The sequence below is a fragment of the Mus musculus genome, chromosome 12 (genome assembly GCF_000001635.26).
Source record: "Mus musculus strain C57BL/6J chromosome 12, GRCm38.p6 C57BL/6J".
NCBI lineage: Eukaryota > Metazoa > Chordata > Mammalia > Rodentia > Muridae > Mus > Mus musculus.
In genome coordinates, this window is record NC_000078.6 from 51,411,737 (window position 1) to 51,435,958 (window position 24,222).

The window sequence follows — 24,222 nt, forward strand, 5'->3', positions numbered from 1 at the left end:
TTTATCCCCGAGATGGTTTGCACCACTAGCTGGGGAGCAAGCATTCAGGCATGCGAATTTGTGGGGGACATTTTACATCAAACCATGTTTTATCTCTTAACTCACTCTTGTTGAACAAAGGTGATCTTAAAGGGTGGAAGAAACAGTGGGCATAGTGTAAAAAAGGGGAAAAAATAAAAGAGGTTTATTTTATTTTTTACCTGTTCTTTATGTTTAGATTTTGAGAAAGAAAACAAAACAAAACAAAACAAAACAAAGCAGTTAAATTAAGCCTCAGCCTCACAGGAGAGATGGGTAGCCACTGCTAGTCTGACCCACACTTAGAATTTATGTGAACAGAGATGCTGTTAGTCTTGTGTTTTAACCTTTTAAAAATAATCATAACTATTGAAAACATAACCATCATCATAAAAACATAATCAAAGAGGAGGGGATGCTCTGAAATGTGCTAGTAAATGATGAGGAGATACAAAGTGTACACTTGCAATATAATAAAAGTGTTGTCTATAAAGAAAAGTATACTTTTCTAGGAGAAACAATATGATTTTTCTGTGTGTGTGTATTTGAAGTTTTAATTACTTTCATTAAAATTCAGCACAATGAGAGCACGTTTATGTATAGTGGCGGGTTGGAAGGGCACGTGTTCAGCGTTAGTCTGTATTGTGCTTGGAAATACTAGAAAGGGCAGCCACACTAATTGCCTTGTCTAGGAAACATGGCTCCTAAACTGAGAAAACAGTTATTTAAACAAGTTTACTGTTCCCTAGGATTTCCACTTAAACAGAGTAAATTTGGAAGAATCTACAGGAGTGGAAAACTCTCCAGCTGGTGCTAGACCAAAGAGGAAAAACAAGAAGTCTTACGACTTAACTCCAGTTGATAAATTCTGGCAGAAGCATAAAGGAAGGTAAATGAGAAAATATCAGTAATTAAAAGGTTTATCCTTTAGACAGGGCTGAAGTTCCACCTAACCTAAGACACAACACAGAGGTCATTGAGTGACCCAAGAGGAACAACTCTAATTAAACACAGATGAGTGTCAGTATTGCTCCATTTCTTCCTGACTTCTCTAGCATCATCTCTTCAGAAGCTCACCCTGCAGGTTGCACAGTCTTTCTCACCTTTGGTGCTGGTTCCATGGACCTTTCGTTCATTTGGTGTTTGATAGAAAAACTTTGGGGTCATATTTTTCCTTTTTTTGCATGTTGTCCCTAATACAAACCCCATGCTTTATATCTTGGGAGCCAGAACCTAAGTCTAAAGACCAGAGATATTTTCAGTCATCAGAAACAATGAGTGAGAAGATTACTACAGTGTTTTGCCACATGATGTTGTAGACCAGTGTGGACATCCTATTGTTGTGTCCTTTTACCTGATGGGGTCAGTAACTGTTGTAAAAGTTATCTAGTTGCCATTTATGTCCAGAGAAGTCATTCTAAACAAAGAAAAGGGGTTTTTGTTTTTTGTTTTGTTTTGTTTGTTTGTTTTTAAGAAATAAATAACACATGTTTTTTATTAATTTTTTTAAGCATTTTAAAATGTGTGTCTGTAAAGATACAGGTCTGTTTCTGTCAATGATCTGGGTGCTTTGGAGCCTCATCCTTCATTGTGTTTAAAGAGAAGATAGGAGTTTAACATGATTGGCAGGGTCGGTAATATTTATTTTTATATTTAGAACGTAAAAAACGAAAAGAAAGCCATGTGTCTGTAACAGAGATTTGGCTTCTCAACAAGAGTTGTTAATGTCCTTTTCTGACTATGGTAGCTTGAGATACTACTAAAATATTTTAAATAATATTCTTTACTTTGGAATTCATTGTGTATATTTCCTTCTGTAATAGTGACATACATGAAATTACATATCATCAGAGAGGCAATAAGAAATGGTAGAAATGTTCTTCTTACCATTAAGGATACTAAGAGTACTGAATTAATACTGAACAATTTAAAAAATGTTGTCATTATAATTAAATGGTCCCTCTGACATCTGCTAATTTTGGTGATTATATTTAGCTAATGCTTAATAGATTTGACTTATTTGTATCCCTTTGATTTTCAGTCATGTAAGTAAATAAAAATATTTTTGTTTAAACAATATATAGCTGAAAAATGTAATCTCACTAATGAAAAGGCTTTTAGCTATAAAATTTATTCAGATTTATGATTATAATACATATTTTAAATGATAGTTTTATTTATTTTTGCTGTTTTATATCCATGTTTACATAAAATATATTCAAATTTATAAGTGTTTTAAAGATAACAATCTTACATATTGTGTATATTTCAAAATATACACATAAAAGATGAATCTTTTACTTTCATGCTCATAGTTAATCTTGTGCAATTCTGTTTCAGTCCATTCCCAGAAGTCGCAGAATCAGTCCAACAAGAACTAGAATCTTACAGAGCACAAGAAGATGAGGTCAAACGACTGAAGAGCATTATGGTAAGATTCTGTTTGCACCAGAGCATTATGGTAGTAAAGGTATAGAAAGGACATCTGCAGAGGTTTAACAAAAATGTTTACTTCCTTTTTCTTCATAAAAGTTTAAGACCACTTATTACTTAATAAGAACAAAATTATCAACTTACTTCATGTTGCTTGTTTTTAAGGAGCTGTCTTACACTGTAGTGTAGGCTAGCCTCAGATTCCTGGCAGTCCTGCCTAAGCCACCACACCTAGCTTAGGTTTTTTCTTATTTGTTTGTTTTAAATCTAAATATTAAGAAACTGTATTTTAAGGAATGGGATGTGGTTAGAAATAATATAAGTAATATGATTATTTATATGGACGTGTGCCCCAGGATGGCTTGGTGTTCTGTACTGTGGTCAGATTTCAGCTGTAAGACTGAGCCCTGTGTCACCTGCAGCCAATGTCAGGGCATTTCTTGCTTGACGGTGCCAGCTGCCCCATTACTTACTCTCCTGCTAGACCGGTAGCTCCTAGAACTTTACTGTAGTTGTCAAAATGGGTGTGCTTACCCCTAAAGCATCTGTTTGTGCTCGGTGACTCGATTGTTATTGCTTATCAGTGATCTTTGGGATGTGTTGGCTTTTCTGCCTGGGCCTGACAATTTTAAAGTTATAAGAGACTTTTCATCCCTTCACAGGGACTAGAAGGAGAGGATGAAGGGGCCATCAGCATGCTTTCTGATAACACTGCTAAGCTCACATCAGCTGTCAGGTAAGCAGATAGTGTGTTCCTTTGCAGTCTTAAAAATCTGTAATAATCCTAACACTAGGGAGCCGTAGATAATAGCAAATGTGCCTTTGAGTTTGAAGAATTGAGTGCTTTGAACACAGGCTGATTTCTGTTCTTCTCAGATACAGCACTGTGAATAGCTTCAAATTTCCAAGTCGAGTAATTTTACTAGGAAAACAGTATTAGTGATAAAGCAGAGCCAGTCATCATTAATTTTGCTATTGCTATTAATTCAGTTGAAGCAGGCTTTCAATACTTTTAGAATTATAGGTAAAAGCATGTATTCATTAATCTTATTTTATTCTAAACTTCTAACCATTGTAAACAGAATATGAAACTGTAGAAGTAATGTGCTATCTCTAGGCTATGGTAAGATAACCACTCACCTGTATTAAAGTGCTGTGCGTGCTATGAGTTCAAGCCTAGAGATTGAGTTCAGTTGGCAAGTTAATTCGTCACTTGGATTCAGTGGTCTTGAGCTCCCTCAGGAAGCGCCAGGCAGGGGTTTAATTAGAGTCTGCATTACTTTCCTTAAAACTTTGTGGTTAATTTTCAATTTTTTGTAACTTGTAGTTCTTTGCCAGAACTCCTTGAAAAAAAAAGACTTATTGATCTGCACACAAATGTTGCCACTGCTGTTTTAGAACACATAAAGGTAAATGTAACTTTTTCCATCCACAGTGCACTGATGTCTGTTCATTAGCTCACCAAGCGAGGTTCTTAAGGTGCGACTACAGAGAGCAGCAGGGCTGTGCTTGTTCTCTCAGAGCGCAGGAGGACCACGTGGCTGCTTAGCGTTGGAATGTGCTGCTGTCTGCCTGCAGTGTCTCAGTACTGTCTCTACGTCTGCTGTGCTCATCCCCTTAACACACAGCCATGTGTCCAACCATGGGCAGTGCAGATTAATTAATTCTGTTTAACTTTGTGTGTTGGCTTTTGTGTTTTGAGGTGGTTTTGCAGTGTAGCTCAGGCCTTCAAACTCACTGTCCTCCTGCCTCAGCCTTATTAAATCCTTTTCTGTTGTACTTATGATTATTATTTTTCTTGTTATCGTTGACCAAAGTTCAGTGGCTATACAGCAGTGAGTTTTGACCAGAATATAATCAGTTGCCAGTATAATTTTAGATTTTTCTAATAGTTGCATTAAAAAAGGCAAAAGCAATAAGTAAAATGTAATTTAGTCGTATATTGTACATAATCCTTAATGTCTAAAATACTAGTATTTCAATATATAATCTGTTTAGAACATGAAATATTATATATCCTATTTTATAGATGAGATCTGATCTTTTATATTTAGAATCATATTACATCTCAAGTCATAACAGCCTCAAACTCTTTGTCTTCCTAACTTCACCTCCCGACCCTGAGATTATGTACCTCAGTGCCCATGTAGAACTTCTTTTTGATATGGTACTGCCTAAAATACACACGAATTACATCACTCATTTGTGTAACTTTTTCTAAAACTTTGGGGTTTAGATGACTCTTAACTTAAAAGCACCTTCGTTCCTTTCATGTGACAGTGATTTTTGAAGCAAATTTATTGGAGCTTTTTAAGTATGGTGTTCATAGTTCTTTTTTTTCCTTTCTTGCTTAATGAGTTCTTCAGCATTTGGTGTTACTAGTTCTCAAGGCATCCAAGGTTAAACCCAATGGCCAAATGGCAGGACTCGGAGACTTGCTTTCCACTCTGTACAACCATGTGAATCACTCTAAAGGAGAAGTGTATATGCTGCTTAAAGATGCAGAAAGTACATTGACTTTTTTGTTTGTTTTGTTCTTTGAGAAGGGACTTAGACATTTTATTTGTTGATGATTTAAAAAGCCCAAACACTAGAAAAGAATCCATAGATAATAGACATTGTGCAGTGTGGTACTCCAGCCTGCATAATTCTGTTAAGCTGATACCTTGATATTATTGACACAATTTTTTTCACATTCTCACACATATAAAAACTAATTGTGCAGTTTGTTAGTGTTTTTGTTAGTGTCTCTACGTCTTTGTGTTGCATCTCTGTTAAATGGCAAAACAACTGTTCCACCCAATTATGTGAAGTCATTATCTCCTGAAGAGATAACATGTTGTATTAGCACCAGGTGAGATGCTGTTATTTTCTTATGTAGGAGAAAAGAGGCTTTTCTTATAATGCTAAGATAAGACTGTAAATCCAGTACAGAAAGTAAAAAGTTAACTTCCCTAAACTAATAAAATATAGATTCTGGCATATATGTACTATAGTATAATTATGTAATTAAAACTGTGATCTGCTTAACAAACATTTTTTAAGATTTATTTATTTATATGTAAGTACACTGTAGCTATCTTCAGACACACCAGTAGAGGGCATCAGATGTCATTACAGATGGTTGTAAGCCACCATGTGGTTGCTGGGATTTGAACTCAGGACCTTTGGAAGAACAGTCAGTGCTCTTAACTGCTGAGCCGTCTCTCCAGCCCCCAAACATTTTTGACTATTCATTTTTCTGGTATTGTTTGGTTTTGGGGTTATTTTGCTGGCCACCATGTGAAAGTAGACAGTTTAAAATCTCGAGGCTGAGCCGGGCGTGGTGGCGCACGCCTTTAATCCCAGCACTCGGGAGGCAGAGGCAGGTGGATTTCTGAGTTTGAGGCCAGCCTGGTCTACAAAGTAAGTTCCAGGACAGCCAGGGCTATACAGAGAAACCTTGTCTCGAAAAACCAAAAAAAAAAAAAAAAAAAAAATCTCGAGGCTGAAGAGATGATCCAGTTAAGAGCCCTTGTTGCCCCGGCAGAAGTTCCCAGCACCCAAATGGTGTAGGTCACAAACTTCCAAGGGGTGTCTGGCCTCTGAGGGCACACAAGTGGTGCACAGACACATATGCCAGCAAAAACACCCATACACAAAATAAAAATCAATATTAAAAAAATTCTAGGAAGTTTAACATTTGTTTATAGTCCTGTGAATGTTTTGAGATTTAATATTATTCCCTGGTTTTCTTTGGCTTATTGATATTGTTTCATTATTGAAAATTTGTTAATTCTCATATAATAGTTTCTGACTTACTTCTCCTAGCTGTAAAAGTCAGAAAAATGCAAGCTCCACTCGTGCTACTAAACGAGATTGCATGACTCCAGGATGCTATCATTATGACTATCAAAAGTTGGATTCATTTTATACAAAAGGATGCATTTTACAAATGTATCCTTCCACCACACATCATTATGAATATACTCTTTAATAGTAGATATGACTAGAAATTTAGAACATTTTTGGTTAAAATAATTTACTTACTCAGTCATGTTTATTGAGTGGCTATATATTTGGTAATGCTCTAACAATGCTGTGTAAGCAAAATAATTTCTTCCTTCTCCTATAGCTTATATTATAGTAATATTGAATATAGTGGGGAAAAGATGCCAAGAAGCAGTGTTAGAGCAGCAAAGCAGGCAGATAAGAAGCCACAAAGAACAGCTGATGGGCCAGGTCTGAAGTTAGGTGGTTTAGAAAGCAAATCAGCCTTGATGGTGGTATTTGAGTTGAGTTCTGAGTCACTGGAGGCAGCCATTGGAGGCAGAGGAGGTATGGGTAAAGCCTGAGGACGTGGAGCACTACAGTGTTTCTCTGAGGAGACAGGGACAGAGTATGAAGTCCAAAAGGCAAGGATTTCATTAAGATTGTCATGTGGTACTTTAGGTGGCAAGTATAGTGAGTGAGAGGCGGAGAGTTCTGGAAATAGGAAGCTATCTAAGGAAAACAGTGCCATATAAAGTACAGTTTGCATGTGAAATTTCTTGTGATTGTCATTTCACACCAATGATTTGGGTACATTTTCAAATTGGTTTATGCCGGTAGGCATCTATGAAAGATAGTTTAATATGCCATCATTCATGACCTAAGCAATTCTACTTGAAAGACCCCGTGGTTTTAGGAAAGTGTTTAGTGTAGGGTTGTTAATGCTAGGAGCTAATTTGTCATTCAAGATACTAGAGTGATTTTATATTTAAAATAACTTATATGCAAGTAACATCATCCATTGATCAACAGCTAGGAGGTAGGAAAGCCATATGCACTACAAAGAAAGCTATTAAAACAGAAGTTTATAATACAGATTATGTGAAACAAATGAGTATTCAACAATCATTCTTTAATTTGTTAGATCAAAGTGAAGTCTAGGGCCACTTAAACCCCCAAAAGATTAGTAAATGTTTGTTGAGAACATTTCCCCAGTCCTTAGCCAGCTAGGGTCCACCAAAACAGCAATTACAAATGATGGCCAGGACTCCTAAAGAGATTGGTTTCCTTGTGTCCTGCCTCAGAAAATTATCTAAGGGGGTATATAAAGTAGCTAACCTCTAAATGTATGTATTTATTTATATATGTACATAATACATACATGTAAATAAAACATCAACAAGGCAAATATTGAAAGAAATGCTGTTTCTTGGGACAGGAGGATTGCTTTGCAGAAGAAAACAGTCATGTATTGTCTTCTGGTCCTGCTTGGTGGTTCTAGGTGCATGATTTTTAAATATCTACAGATGAGTTATGCTGAGTAAGTCACGTATTAAGTTACCCTGATATAAAAAAAGTCTATTAGTGTAGAAAAATTAAATTTTTTTTTCTCTCTCTCAAGAACCATCTTTTGCCAGGTGTGGTGGCGCATGCCTTTAATCCCGGCACTTGGGAGGCAGAGACAGGCAGATTTCTGAGTTCGAGGCCAACCTACCTGGTCTACAAAGTGAGTTCCAGGACAGCCAGGGCTATACAGAGAAACCCTGTCTCGAAAAAAAAGAAAGAAAGGAAGGAAGGAAGAAAGGCAGGCAGGCAGGCAGGCCGGCCGGCCAGCCAGCCAAGAAAGCCCTATCTCAATGGTGAATGCTATTGTCCAGAAAAAAAAAAAAAAAAAAAAAAAAGAGCCATCTTTTAATTTTGGCTATCTTTTTAAGGTTCCTAATCAATCAATTCTTTTTTATTAGCAAAAAATATTATATCTTTTATGTAGTGTTCTCAGAGCATTCTGAATATTAGAGCTCTAGAAATTATTGATCACTTAAGAATATGTACAGATTCTTATATAGGATTAAATAGTTGAAGTAGAAGTCAGTATATTGAATAAATTTATACATTAAAGTTGTTTCCATATTTTGAAACAGATTAAGAGCAGCCTCTACAAATAGTAAATCATACTAAAGAGATTATAAACTCCAGTAGGTGCTGGGAGAGATGGCTCAGAGGGAAATCCATGCGAGCATAGGAACTTGAAATCAGATCCCCATAGCCCGTTTAAAGCCATGTGCGGTCCCATGCATCTGTGACCTTGGTGCGTGAGATGGGAGGTAAGGACAAGGGAATCCTCAGGTGGCAAGTCAGCTACCTGGTGAGAACAGCCATTAACAAAAAGAGAACTGAGGACCAACACTGGAGAGTGTCCTCTCACCCCCATGCACCCATGGCACATCCACACACCTGCACCTTCACCCATAATAAGAGCACACACTTAAAAACTCAAAATAGTTCCTAAGTATTTATAGTTTGCTTATATCTAAACTTTCCGGCCAACAATATTTTTTAAGTAGAGGGTGATGTAATTGTTTGGATAAAATTCCTATCAGAAACGTTTTCTAAACCTTTTAAGAAAAACATTACTTTATGTCACATTATAAAAGATACCAGAAGGCCAGCATGATAGTTGCATGCCTTTAATCTCAGCACTAGAGAGGCAGAGACAGGTGGATTTCAGAGAGCTTGAAGCCAACCTTGTCTACGTAACCATTCTAGGCCAGCCAAAACTACATGTATATAGTGAAACTCTCTAAATGTGTGTGTGTGTGTAGTGTGCATGTAATTAATTAATATACATATATAAATACATATGTATTGCTGACACTGTGTCTTAATCCAGAGTAAATTATGTGATAAAAGACTGCAGTATTTAGTGTTATCACACTTATGGGTTTCATGTGGCTGTTTGGTGAGGCAGCTTTAGTGGCCACGGATGTGACATTAAAATATAATTGAATGAGAGCAGTTCCAGTGAGGCAGTGTGGTCTAGTTTTATAGCCTTCTAGTTATTCTTAACCTGAGAATTTGGAGTAACTAAGATAGAAAGATTACCTATTCTTTCAGCAATAATAACAGGTTTTCATGGGGCCTGTGACAGAAGTTAGGTAACAGAAGTTGAAGGTGCACATTCTTATTTTGGCTTGCCTCGTCTTGTTTGAGAGAACAGTGCTGCACATGTTTACAAACAAGATGGTCAGCTAGTAACCATAGAAACTGAAGATCCTTATCAGAAATCTCAACTTAACAATATGCTGCCCTGCGTCTGAGAAAAGTGAAGTCACAAAGGAAGGATTAATTTTATTCAGTAAGCTGAAAAATATGGAAAAACAAAATAAATACTTTTAGGAGCAGTGCAAAGAGATAGGTGAGTGGCAGGCCATCCCTGTGTAAACGTGTCTCTATTGTTTTTATTTACTTTTGTATTACACACAGACATTACATTTACGTATACACATGTGCCACAGTGCCCATGTAGAGGTTAGAAGACTTGTCAGAAATCATATGTCCTACTGTGTGGGTTCTAGGGATCAAACTGAGTCCCCAGGCTTGATAGCAAGGGCCTTTACCCAGTGGGCCATCCTGCCAGTCCCATTTTTAGTTTAACTCTGTGAATACTTCATGGCTGTAAAACTGGCCTTGTGCTCCACTGTACAGGAGGGAGTTGGAAAGAGTGTTGCTGGCTTCCTGTTGCTCATACAGGAAATCCATTCCTTGGTCGACTTACTACTCAGCTTGTATTCTGTTGTGCCCTGTTCTGTTCCAACTGAAAGCAGCTGACTCTGTGTCCCCAAATCACTTCAAACTTAGTTCAGAAACAAAATACAAACAAAGACATGAAAATAAGGTGTGCTGCTTGTTGGAAAGAGTCTAGAAATAACATGACTTGGGTAACTTCTGTCCAGTTAAGTGTAATGTGTGGATCCACACGCCACAAAAGTAAGCACAGCGTGACTACCTGGTCCCCTTTCAATCTGTTGGCCGCTCAGTTCATTCTGATGTGACCAAAGTAGTAAACTGGGGCTGGAGAGATGGCTCAGCCTAAAGGCCAGGCTCACAACCAAAAAACAAAAGTAAGAAACTCAATGCACTTATCACTGATAAGTGGACATTAGCCCAGAAACTTAGAATACCCAAGATACAATTGGCAAAACACAAGAAAATCAAGAAGGAAGACCAACGCATAGATACTTCATTCCTCCTTAGAATAGGGAACAAAATACCCATGAAAGGAGTTACAGAAACAAAGTTTGGAGCTGAGACAAAGGGATGAACCATCCAGAGACTGCCCCACCCAGGATCCATCCCATAATCAGCCACCAAATGCAGACACTATTGCATATGCCAGCAAGATTTTGCTGAAAGGACCCTGATATAGCTGTCTCTTGTGAAGCTATGCTCATGCCTGGCAAATACAGAAGTGGATGCTCACAGTCAGCTGTTGGATGGATCACAGGGCCCTCAATGGAGGAGCTAGAGAAAGTACCCAAGGAGCTGAAGGGGTCTGCAATCCTATAGGTGGAACAACAACATGAACTAACCAGTACCCCCAGAGCTTGTGTCTCTAGCTGCATATGTAGCAGAAGATGGCCTAGTCGGCCATCATTGGAAAGAGAGGCCCATTGGTCTTGCAAACTTTATATGCCCCAGTACAGGGAAATGCCACGGCCAAGAAGTGGGAGTGGGTGGGTAGGGGAGCAGGGCAGGGGGAAGGTATAGGGGACTTTCAGGATAGCATTTGAAATGTAAATGAAGAAAATATCTAATAAAAAAATTGAAAAAAAAAGTAAGAAACTCAACTCTCTGTAAATAAACATACATTGGCTATACATTTGATGATAAAAAATAGAAATTTATTAGCAAGAGACTCTTACTATATTTTTCCTTACTATATTTTTACCTAGTGTTTATTTCGAAACAGGCAAGAAAACTGGATGTATATTTTGAATATGAAGAAAAAATAATGAGCAAGACTACTCTGGATAAGTCCCTCCTAGACGTCATATCCGACCCTGATGGTATGTGCCATAACCTGAGAATGTTTACAGGAACGAATCTAGTGTTTCAGTCCAGACAGAATTTAAGTAGAATTATTGTATTAGTCAGTAATTCTTGTATTAATTATAAGAGCTATCTTATGCTGAAAAATTTTCAACATAGCAGTTCTTAAAAATGGAAAATGATTTTCCCCCTTTGGTCGTGTGTTTAAATACTTTGTATTCATTTCTTTAATGTGCTCTATAGAGCCATCAGTTCCCACTCTCTCCAGGAGATTTGAATGAGTGACATTGTCTCTACTTCACTGTGGCTTATCCAGAGAGTAGATGGGGAATGTAACTAAGACTGAGTTCTACTTTAAATGTTCAGGAACATACTTTAAAAACAGTGTGGGGTGCTTCACAAACTGCGGTGGGGACATGGCTCACTGGATAGAGTTGCTGGCAGTGCAAACGGGAGGACCTGAGCAGCTTGTTGCTTCAGTCTGTGCCTGTTCTAGTACTGGAAGGAAGAGGCCCAGGGGCGGGGAGGGGAGCCCTGTGACTTGCCAATTGCAAGGGTCTGGGAGCAGATGTATTACACCCCCCCTCTTAGATTCTGGCTACAAATGGCATTTTCCATGAGGACTAAGCACAGAAGGAGCTGATAAATAATAGGATAATAGGATAAGTAATTGAAATTTTTTTAGAAAAATGAAATTAGAACATTAGTTGTCCTAGAAAACAAGTAACAACAACAACAGCAACAAATTTAAAAAGACCTAGCAGTCAGTGTGAAAGGCTCCAAATCATGACCATCTGACCATCAAAATAAAAATATAATAATAAATCATGGGTTAGAGCCGATGGGATAAAAAAGGTATCCATGATTTTGAATAGGCAAAATAGGTGAGATAATTGAAATTTGATAGAATGTTTACGTGATCTCAGAGCACTGCATCTTTTAATGAGACTTCATCACTGTGACAAATGCCTGAAACCATTTAAAAGGAGGAAAGATTTTAGAAGCCTTGGTCCACAGTTGTCTGGTCCCACTGCTCTGAGGTGATACTGAACATTGTGGGAGAGCAAACACCTGACTTGCATGCTGCAAGATCAGGGGCTACAGCACAATAGCCATCCAGTGATCGCCTTCCGCCAGTTAGCCCCACCTCCTAATAATAATATAATAATAATAATAAGAGTATCATCATTTTGTCAGTCTGTCGGGTCAGAGCTCTTAGGAACCAATCACTTCCCAAGCCTCTCTGCGGGCAGCCAAGAGTCCTAGCACACGAGCCTGCTTGAGACATCGCATATTTGAACACTAGTACTTCCCTACAAGTACTTGTTCACTATGAAGACAGAAATAGAAACGTTACAGTAAGAACCGAAGTCAATACCTCGTTAGGTAAATCTCACGTAACATTACCAGTAAAGGCGTACCAAAAGGTTGTAAACCCAAGAACTTGACAAAAGTGCCGCTGAGGTTTCATATTTGGGAAATAAGGATAAACTGAGGGCTATCTGGATTCTGAGTCCCGTGAAGCTCCGAGTGTCATCAGCTGTCACTTTTTTTTTTTTAAATCTGGTTTTACTCTTAGCTGCTTGTAATGTTACGATTTCTTTTTTGGGTGTTTTGTTTTGTTTTGTTGATTAGTTGATTTTTGAGATAGAATCTCACTATATAGTCCATCAGGGCTGGAACTTATGTTTAGCCCAGGCTGGTCTTGAACTTGGAATCCTCCTTTCTCTGGCCTTCTTAGTGCTGAGAGTACAGGCATACTTAAGTATGACCAGCTCTTAGTTTGTATTCTGATGAAATACAAGGTGATAGTTATAAGTCTTTACATCCTAGGACACACGTCCCAGTGAGCTTTGCATCCTAGGACACACGTCCCAGTGAGCTTTGCATCCTAGGACACACGTCCCAGTGAGCTTTGGTAGGTTACTACGGCCGCTTCCTTAGCACTTTTCTGTCAACGTGCGCCCTGTGCAAGGAAGAAGAGGGGTGACTGAGCTGCTCTGGAAAATCTGGGCCTTAAGATATCTTAGTGATCACTCGGAAAACTCCCATGGTAATGGGGAATTTCTTTGAAACTTTAGTTTTGTCTTAAAGTTTGAGGTAAATATACTTCATTTTATGTTTTAATATAAAAAAAAGTATGGTTTTCACCAACCTTGTAATTAAAAACTCCTCAGATGGGGCAGCTGGGTACAGGAAATGAGACTTTTGTCTCAGCTCCTGCTGTCATTTAGCTAGCAGATCTTATTTTTTTTTTTTTTGAATTTTTTTCCATTTTTTATTAGGTATTTAGCTCATTTACATTTCCAATGCTATACCAAAAGTCCCCCATACCCACCCACCCCCACTCCCCTGCCCACCCACTCCCCCTTTTTGGCCCTGGCGTTCCCCTGTACTGGGGCATATAAAGTTTGCAAGTCCAATGGGCCTCTCTTTCCAGTGATGGCCGACTAGGCCATCTTTTGATATATATGCAGCTAGAGTCAAGAGCTCCGGGGTACTGGTTAGTTCATAATGTTGTTCCACCTATAGGGCTGCAGATCCCTTTAGCTCCTTGGCTACTTTCTCTAGCTCCTCCATTGGGAGCCCTGTGATTCATCCATTAGCTGACTGTGAGCATCCACTTCTGTGTTTGCTAGGCCCCGGCATAGTCTCACAAGAGACAGCTACATCTGGGTCCTTTCAATAAAATCTGCTAGCAGATCTTATAACCTGACACCTAGGGATGACACCTGCCTCGGACAGTCCTGTGTTCATCCCTTGCCATGTGAAGATGTGCTGCTTAGAGCTGCACACCTGCGTGCCCGTCCTTCCCTTTTTGGTTCATGTCTGAGGACAATCTTCACAGTTGGGAGACAAGTGAGGTGTTTCGGTGGTCGCTCCTAACCCACCTCTCATGTCCGCTGTGCATGCCGCAGTGGTTTTATTCCTTCTTCAGCTCACATGAGCAAGAACTCCATGGAGTCCTGTCACGTTTATACATGCCTTGTGTTAATTATAATGCTCAGTAATCACAATCATAAGTCTTTTTCCCTTCCCCTTCCTTTGTAGCAGGGACTCCGGAAGACAAAATGAGGCTGTTTCTTATCTATTACATAAGCGCACAGCAAGCACCGTCCGAGGTATGGAAGCTGACACCTGAGGGGTGGGGTGCTCATCGCCAGTTGCCAGCTAGACTTGCAAAACAAGAAGTAAAAAATCACTAAATATGTGATGCTCATGTAGTCAAAGAACAAAACAACTGGAACGGTTATGGCAGATTCTGTTAGCTGCAGTTTATACCAGGATTTGTGTCAGCGCTTGGGGACCTGACCACAGTCACAGTGTGGAAGTAAAACTGACCGCAGGTGTCAAAATTCTTACTTCTGAAAACTAGCTGTCCTAAACTGAATCAACCCAGTTGGCTGTACATTTCAGAAGATTGGTCTTATCATTTTAAGATTGTTTTAAAACCAGAGACTGTTCCAGAATATACCCTGTGTGCTGTTTATAAGGAAGGTGGATTGGAAACCATGAACTCCCTTAAATTAACCAAGTATAGCTTTAGATAATAAGCAGCAAGCAAAAAAGCCTCCAAGATGCTATTGAGAGATAATTGTTAATACCAGTTTTTGTTATTATTGTTTGACAAGTTGTAAAGCTTCCATTAGTCAAAAATTATTAGAGTGTTAAATCACTGTTCGCTTGGGGCTCTTTTACTCTGCTGTGGACTACATTCATGACTTAACTTTTCTTATACTTTATGCAGGAAAAAAGCGTGGTTCTTCTTTCCTAGAAAGGCTTTTTATCAGTGAAGGTCTGCCTGTGGCTTAGTTTCCCATGTCCTATCTATAATATTTTAGGGACATATTCTTTTAAACCTTAGTATTGCCTTAATTTAACTACCTTATTTTTAGTAAAGATTTTTATAAACATTGGTGATCATTAGGATCATTAAATCATGATGACCAGTATCTTAATCATCCTGAAAGTTGATGGTGAGCTTAAAAGCTTTTCCCTTGGCAGGCCTAGGAAGATAACTGGTTCATACAGTGCTTGCTTGTGTGGTCCCTAGCATCCATGTGTTTTAAAGAAAAAGAAAAGCCAGCCGTTTACCAGTGATCCCAGCACGAGGATCCCAGGGCCTGCTGACCAGCTGCAGGCTGACTCCATGGCCTCCAGTGAGACACTGTCTCAAAGGATGAGGAGTGATCAGGGGACTCCACACACTGTCACAAGAACACACACAGAGGATTTCTTCCTCTTATATCAGAGTCACTATGGTGCTAGGCTCTTAACTGACACAAATTCAGTTCGGCTTACTCATCAGGGGATATAGTGAATAGTCAAGAAAGAGAAGACAATTTTAAAATGGGAAGACAGCTGTTTCTCAGCAAGGGACTTGGAGCCCTTGCCTCCCAACTTGGGTTGCTCCTCCATTTTTCTGGCTTTGAAATATTTTTGGCCAAGTTAAATGTTTACCTTTTTTTTTTTTTTTTGGTTTTTCGAGACAGGGTTTCTCTGTGTGGCCCTGGCTATCCTGGGACTCACTCTATAGACCAGGCTGGCCTCGAACTCAGAAATCCGCCTGCCTCTGCCTCCCAAGTGCTGGGATTCAAGGTGTGTACCTTGTCCCGAAGCAAAGCAGAAGAGAAGAAAACGGATGCACTTCCTGAGGGAGGCCAGTTCCATGCTTTGCACTCCCATGGCTGTCTTCTCATCAGCTGTGCTTTCTGCCCCAGATGCATAGCCACTTAGGGAGTCATTTAAGGCCAGCTCCACCTGACATGGCGCTGGCATTTAAATTCAGGCTTTGGATTAAAATCTTGATTAATCAAATAACAGCAAACAGTCTTCTGTGAAAGTATTTTTTACCATAGAATTCTTTTCTTATTGCAGGTTGATTTGGAGCAGTATAAAAAGGCTTTAACAGATGCAGGCTGCAACCTTAGCCCTTTACAGTATATCAAGCAGTGGAAGTAAGTTTTAGTTTCTTTTTACTCTCCTCTGGTTTAAGGTAAGGTCGCAATTCAGATTTGGTTCCTAAGAAAATAGGAATGCTGGTAAGAAGGCTGAGTAATGTCGTGGAGATTTTTTATGTCCAAGTGCAGAGCAGTTCCTTGTCTAGCCCACCTTATTCACAACTTAAAGCTACATAAAATAGAAACATCTTTTATCCTGGGAAAAACTTGGTATTTTTTTTTCTGATGCATTAGAAAATTGGAGACTGGAGTCCTCTGGATCAATGTGTCAAAACTATCAACTAGCAGCAAGAACAATACCAAATTCTAAGACCTTTGTTCCGAGGAAATGGCAGATTAATTGGTGCATTTATAGTCTATTAGAAGGAATGTAAATTTCAATAATTTTCCAAAATGCCATAAAAAGTCTTGACCTTCTACTCCTTCTAAGGATTTATCCAAAGAAGTTACTGGAGCCATAAAAGTATAGCAGTGAAAACCAGCCTGAGTGCCCAGCAGTGAACTGGGCAGGGAAATGGAGGTTGCTTTAGCCCCATGCAGTGGCACACTCCTTTAATCCCAGCACGCGCAAGGCTGAGCTAGGAGAGGCCATCACAAGTCAGTACAGCGTGGGCTACATAGCAATACCATGTCCATCTGTCCATCCTTGCTAAAATTGTGGTATTTTTGTAAGATAGAGTCCAGCTGGATGATTAAATAAGATAGGGGACTTAAGGCATTGGCAACATTTGTGTTACTGTGTTAAGAAGGGAATGTTGTTCACAACACTAAGTTGATTTATTTGATAAATACTCTGAGCTCCCAATACCTATCAGCTCAGCATTCATGGGCTGAAAATACTCTGGAAAAAACAGCTGCTAAACTTGGTATATATGTTTGTTTGTTTTCTCCTTAATGTTATTTCCTAAACAATACAGTATAATAGTTATTTACATAGCCTTTATATTATATTCCATATAATTTAGAGGTGGTTTCAATTATAGGAGATGGCATGCAGAGGTTGTATGGACATACTATACATTTTATATAAGGAACTTGAGCATTCAGAGATTGTCATACTTTTGAGGATTCTGGAACCATCCCCCATGAATGCCTGACAATGCTATCTATATTTCCTAATTGGGAGCTTGATGAACAGGACCTGCATCGTCATTGGATTTACATGTATACAGTTTACAATTAAACAAATGAAATAATAATGTTGAACTCTGCTGGATGATTCAGAGACGGTGACACTGAATGACAAGATCTTAGCCAGTGACTAGATTTGCTGAGTAGGGGAAACTTCTGGGTGGTGACAGTGAGCCAGAAATAGAATGACAGAGTACAGTATGATCTGCCTGCATGTGACATGCATACATTTGGTTGTGTAGCTGCAAAGCGTGTGCCTGAGTGTCACTTCACATGCAGGCCTTCTCCTTTGGCTGCTTTTCCTTTCAGACCTCTAAAGCAAGCATTGCCTCTGAAATGCTCTTCATCAGTTTCAGACAATAAGACTAACTCTGCATTCCAGGCTCCATTAGGAAAGATGTGCATAGCCAAAGAGACACCAGGTTCTTAACTGTGGCTTGCTCTAGAGGGTGATGTGGGTGCCTTTTATTATCTATGCTTCTGATGACATTTGAAGTTTCTCTTCTGTTTGACCATGTTCTTTGCACTTAAAATATAGTTAATCTCTAATTTGTAACATTTGTTTTACTTTCCAATTATCAGATATTAGTTTAACAATTTTAAGAAATTGAGAAAGATAAAAAAGAAGGTAAAACTCACCGGGTGTTGATAGCACACGCCTTTAATCCTAGCACTTGGAAGGCAGAGACAGGGGACTCTGTGAGTTCAAGGCTACAGAGTGAGTTCCAGGACAGCCAGGGCTACACAGAGAAACAATTTGGGCCAGTAAAATGGCTCAGCAGGTGAAGTCACTCTGATGTTGGTGACCTGAATTCAGCTCCCAAATCCACTTACAGGTAGGAGAGAGCTGACTTCACAGAGTTGCCCTTTGACCTCCACATCACAGTCATCACAGCATCACATCACAGTCATCACAGCATGCGTGCGTGTACAAAACAGGAAGAAATCATGTTTTAAAGAAAAGGAAACTTTATTTGTTCCAGTAATCATGGTACAGCCTGTAGTCCCAGGACTTAGGAGACTGAGGTAGATCTTAAGTACGTGGCTAGCCTGGGCTACATAATTACACATTTCCCCCGAATCAGTGATGCAGTGTTTTGTCCTCTAGTCCCACTGTTAGAGCAATGTCTCATCAGGAAGCCGAGGAAGCTTCGTCACATGACTCAGCCATAAAGAGATACTTCCATTCATTCCCGTTAGCTGTTTGTGTAGTTTCCAGTACAAAAGCCAGTTCTAGTGAAGGCCTTAGTTCCAGTCCCCGGAGGTAAATAATGCTTTCTTTATAACCTCATTTTTGAATAAAACTGAAAGTTTTGGGTTTACTTGGGGATTTCTCTCTTGCTACTTGATTCTTGTCAGGACAGAAGCTGAATATGTTTAATATTTCAACTACTCCATTGTTAGTGATTACTATTTTTTTCACTTCTGCCCATCCCTCCTCTTGTAAAAAACATATGAACTGGCTAAAAGTCATGAAAAAATCCGGTTGCCATAACGTCTGTGGTTTGCTAATAGTGTGTGATGGACCAGGGCAAAAAGGATGCTGACTCTCATTTTAGTCATCTGTGTTGCATTTTATGCACACATCTGCAGTGGGAAGAGCAGACATCAGCATCCTGGCAGTTGACTACCTCAGAGTACTGGGAGCCTCTGGGAACACTCTGTATTCCAGAACGTGTAAAGGGCTGCAGGAACATTTAGAGGAAGGTCTTTTTAAAACACACTGAAGTGATATATTTTTCCCCAATTTTTAATAATTACAATTTAAAGAGATTCTAAACTTTCATAAAATTCATAAAATACACGACTCTGCAATGACATATAAAATTCATGGTTTGTAATATAACTGAAGGGAAAACGTCACTGGGTAGTGACTGAAAAGATTAATGATAAAGGAAGTATCTCTGAGTGAGTCCTGAGAGGAAACGTGGCATTTCTTCTGGTGTGAAAAAGGGTAGTGAGTTTGAAGTCCCCAGAGGACAGCTTGAGCAAAGGTCTGTCAGGGCGCAAGGGAGTATGTGCTGTGCCCAGCTCTAAGCAAAGCTTAGTTGGTACATGCTCATTCTCCTGTGTGTGTACGCCTCTGCCTGAGTTCTATTGTTAGTGACTGTATAGGAAGAGGAGAACCCCTCCCAGCGGGGCTGCACTTCTGGTTTCTGCTTGTTTCTGCAGTGCTGCTGTTGGAACCCTGGGCCTTGACCTGCTCCAGTGTTCTGGCACTGAGTTACCTCCAGCCCTGTGTTGCTGTGCATTAGGGAATCTCAGGTTTTGATGTTAAATATAATGTAATTAATTTAACACATTTTTATTTTTTTTAAAAAGTCAGTGCATCTTAGAAGTCAACTCTTTTAATGCCAACATACTGAATGATAACTGTCCACTTGTAAATACACATCTCCTTTTTCATAGGGCTTTTGCCAAGATGGCCTCAACTCCTGCCAGCTACGGAAACACTACCACTAAACCAATGGGGTAAGGATTTAGTAATGTTGGATGGATCTTTGTACTCAAGCTTTAAGCATTCATGCCTTAAAAACCCAGTATCTAATACCATCCTGAAAGTCCATTATGATACAGAATGTCAACGTTTTCCTGGCTTCCTGGAATAGCTGTGATTCTCCTTTGAAAATATACGGGGGTAGCTTTCCCAAAGATATGCGCATATGAGCCATCGGTTTCATATGCTCCTCTCTTTTTAAAACATTGTCTTCACTTTTAGGAATATATAGTTAAAACTATTTTATATTGTTAAAGCTAGCCACTCGGCCTAAGCGTAACAAATACAGGCTGGGGATGAGACCTCTCTCGGGAGCAGTGCACACAACCTGTGCGTCACAACTCCTTTGGGAGTTGACTGACCCTTCCACAAGGGTTGCAGATCAGATATCCTACATACCAGATATTTATGTTTATGACATATGTTCATAATAGTAGGAAAATTAAAGTTACGAAGCAGTAACAAAAGTAATTTTATGGTTGGTGGTCACCACAATATGAGGAACTGTATTAAAGGATTTCAGCATTAGGAAGGCTGAGAACCACTGTTCTACAGACTGCTATACTATTTGATGACAAGGCAATTCTGGCTACTCTTTTCTATATCACACACATTTCAAATTCCTAGTTTTTTTAAAGCTAAAATAAAAGTATGAAGCCCAGAGGAAAAGAAATTTATCTAGTTTCAGCAATCCAGCGGGCCTCCCCTCTGGAGAGCATGATACGGGTTGCCATAAACCCTGCTGCCCCAGTAACAGACTTAACCTAGCATGAAGAATAGTTTCAGGGCCATCTATCCCATCCAAGGTTACTTCTCTTATCTCTGTTCATAGGCTTTCCATCCTGTTTCTCTTAGTTACACAGGAGAAAGGACAGGATAAGGGAAGGAAAATAATTCCTGAGTTTAATAGATACATATCACAGTGTCGTGTCTGCAAATCATACAGAATATGTAGAGCCTAACGTTCCTTATGTATTTTATACTTGAGGCTATTAATAAATGTGCTTTAAGAAAATCTTGGCTAAATTGAAAACTGCCCCTAGCTTTCTTATGTGGTATAGAATTACTCTTGTCTTACCAAATGTCCTTTGATCCATGATATAAGACTTTGAAGTAGAACTATAAACCTAGTATGGCAAATAGTTATTGGCATTCTCTGTGTTTGTTTAAAGTTCACAATTAAGGCAATGCTCACTGCTTATTGTGCTTGCATGTAGGTTTTCTGTGTCTAGAGTGGAGATGGTACACGTAACCGAATTGAATCCAACGCTAGTGATGCAGAGAGCACAGCAACACTTGATATATTTGTAATAGTGATAGGCAATGTAGTGCTATGTGTGATTGAGCTCCAGAAGAAACAATCAGAAACTATATGCAAGGCTAAGCAATTATATTGAGGGCATCTCTTTATAGTTTATAGTGATTATTTTATCACCTTTATTAAATTATTAAATAAATGTTTATTAACTTTTTATCATTTATTAAATATCACTGCAGCAATGATATCCATGGAAGTAGAAATGTTCACAGCCCTTTTGTCTGTGGGAAACAAGGTGGTGGCAGAGGGAGCAGCCTGTGGTGTGTAATTGGGCAAACTGTGTATCAGCGGCAGACTGTACTTAATGCCATCTTCATTTGTCTTTTCCCATACACAGTCTCCTGTCCCGAGTCATGAATACAGGATCACAGTTTGTGATGGAAGGTGTGAAGAACCTGGTATTGAAGCAGCAGGTGAGTACACTTGTCAGAAAACGTTCTGCTGACTTGGAAATGTAGATGTTGATAGGTTTGCTACCCAGGCAGAGAAACTTCTGGATTTATTCAAGTAAGACGTATGAGGAGAAAATTAGAACCAAAGGATCCTTATTGGCATAGTAGGGAAATAAGACTTCTTTTTTATGTGTAGTTTAGAACTCTATGACTATATACTTTTTTTAAAAAAGATTTGCTTATTTAAACTGTACTGTCTTTTGTACTGTGTTTTGATGACTTCCAACTTTTCTTTTATCTTTTTGGTTTGTTTTTGGGTTTGGTTTTGGTTTTCTGAGACGGGGTTTCTCTGTGTAGCCCTGGCTGTCCTGGAACTCACTCTGTAGACCAGGCTGACCTCGAACTCAGAAATCCACCTGCCTCTGCCTCCCAAGTGCTGGGATTGCAGGTGTACGCCACCTCTGCCCAGCCTGTTGTTTGTTTGTTTTGTTTGTTTTGTTTTGTTTTTTATTTTTTTGAGACAGGGTTTCTCTGTATAGCCCTGGCTGTCCTGGAACTCACTTTGTTGACCAGGCTGGCCTCGAACTCAGAAATCTGCCTGCCTCTGCCTCCCCAGTGCTGGGATTAAAGGCGTGCGCCACCACGCCTGGCTGTTTGTTTTTTAATAACTGGAACATCTCTGGCATATGTAAGATACAGAGTTTTGCATCAGTACTAAGATACAGTGTTTCTCATCAGTACGGACATACAGCGGTTCATGTCAATACCTAGATAAAGTGTTTCATGTCAGTGCAGAGATTTACTGCTTAGAGAAGGGTTTTTTGCTTGTTTTTTGTTTTGGTTTTTCGAGACAGGGTTTCTCTGTGTAGCCCTGACTGTCCTGGAACTCACTCTGTAGACCAGGCCGACCTCAAACTCAGAAATCCGCCCGCCTCTGCCTCCCAAGTGCTGGGATTAAAGGCGTGCGCCACCACGCCCAGCTAGGTTTTTGGTTTTTGTTTTTTAATATCCCAAATGTTGTCCCTCCTTCTGGTTCTCCCTCATAGAGTTCCTCCCCCATCTACCCTCTGCTTCACCTCTGAGAGGGAGGCCACCCCTCCCATATCCTTCCACCCTTGTCCATCAAGTCTCTACAGGAGTAGATGAATCCTCTTCCACTGAGGCCAGACAAAGCAGCCCTCTGCTGCATATGTGCCTGGAGCTTCAGACCAGCCTGTGTATACCTTGGTTGGTGGCTCAGTGTCTGGGAACTCCGGGGGTCCAGGTTAGTTGACAGTGGTGGTCTTCCTGTGGGGTTGCCATCTCCTTGAGGGCCCTCTATCCTTAGGAGAGGTTTTAAAGGCCAAATTAAAAGATGCTTAGCTGGATCTTACTGTCAGATGTATAGATACCTGTTTCAGGATGTTCTCTTTCTCTGGACTTCCTCCATACTTTTAACATCTTTCTCGTGTTTTCTTGTGGTAGTTTATATAATCATTATATGTATATTACAAATCCCGTGACACTTTGCATAAAGTGAGTTTCTGGTTTCAAAGAACCTTCAAATTTTTTATTGAGGAATAAATAACAAATGAACACCATGTGTTGTTAATAAGGAATAGTGAGAAATCTTCATTTGCTTTGTTGAGTAAAAGCCTTCCAAGTTTTCTTTTTAAGATACTGACATGATTTGCTGAGTACTGGCGAGTACTCTTGAGCCTCAATACAGGAAATGCTTTAGTGCTTGCTGGCAGCACCATCCTTCTAAATATTCAGTCTGCTTACTTTACCTAGTTCACAGTACTGCCCTGCAGCACCTCATAGTAATATGCAAGATTGTCTAAATTGGTTTGCTATTAAGTATTTTATTATGGCAACACAAAAATTTGTTTTGGAGTTCATGAAATACAAAAATTATCATTTATGACCTTAAATTACTTTGCTTTTCATAACATTTCAAACTGTTAAGAAATCTGTTTTGGCACAGGCAGTTAGTTTTAAAAGTAAAAATTGAGCCCAACAGTGGTGACACACACCTTTAATCCCAGCACTCAGGGGACAGAGGCAGGTGGATCTTGAGTTCAAGGCCAGCCTGGTCTAAAGGGTGAGTTCCAGGACAGCCAGGGCTACACAGAGAAATGCCATCTCAGAAATAAATAAGAGGGGGCGGGGGAGGAGAATCAAATTTCTCTGTGGTGAAAATTGAATTCTCCTATTTATATAACTCTTCTGCCACTGTCAGAACCATAGTATTAGCAAGGAGGTTGTGTGGATACAGCTTTCAATGTCAGTTTTTCCAGATGAGTATTCATCTCTGATTACTCCAACCCACACTGTAAATTCCTAGCATTAAGAATGTACTTAAGAGTCAAAGGGTATGGACATTTGTAGTTATTCTAATAAATATTGCCAAATTGTTCTCCAGTGTAAAGTCTCTCTAGTCTAGAAATGCATATTAAACTCATAGAAGCCATTGTGACATTGTACTGTCCTGATACCCAAATATCTAGGGGCACTCGCACTATGGAGTTCTAGGGAAATTCGGGAAGAATCATCAAAAAGACCGAGCAGATACAAACATAGGATCCTGTAGTTTATACTGCTCACATCTATAAAGGATTGTTTGGCTTTTTAATTTTTTAAATTTACATTCGGGGACATACGTGGAATTGGCTCTCTCTTTCCACCTTTATC

At 39.4% G+C, this 24,222-nt stretch overlaps 1 protein-coding gene across 4 annotated transcripts in view; it reads left to right on the top strand.

Moving 5' to 3' along the window:
• Scfd1 (Sec1 family domain containing 1) overlaps nucleotides 1–24,222 on the top strand; it is a 72,592-nt gene that overhangs the window by 34,224 nt on the left and 14,146 nt on the right. For 3 of the 4 annotated variants that reach the window (XR_003950090.1, NR_157117.1, NM_029825.3), the window contains exons 11-19: nucleotides 768–907; nucleotides 2,359–2,449; nucleotides 3,114–3,187; nucleotides 3,779–3,860; nucleotides 11,171–11,267; nucleotides 14,302–14,372; nucleotides 16,129–16,208; nucleotides 19,752–19,814; nucleotides 21,495–21,570. Coding sequence is in view for 2 of the 4 variants with exons in the window: in NM_029825.3 (NP_084101.1) it covers nucleotides 768–907; nucleotides 2,359–2,449; nucleotides 3,114–3,187; nucleotides 3,779–3,860; nucleotides 11,171–11,267; nucleotides 14,302–14,372; nucleotides 16,129–16,208; nucleotides 19,752–19,814; nucleotides 21,495–21,570 (774 nt within the window). In the remaining 2 variants the exon portion in view is untranslated. Of the gene's footprint in view, nucleotides 1–767; nucleotides 908–2,358; nucleotides 2,450–3,113; nucleotides 3,188–3,778; nucleotides 3,861–3,886; nucleotides 5,480–11,170; nucleotides 11,268–14,301; nucleotides 14,373–16,128; nucleotides 16,209–19,751; nucleotides 19,815–21,494; nucleotides 21,571–24,222 lie in introns of those variants that run through there. The other variant, NM_001306178.1, reaches the window with a different exon arrangement.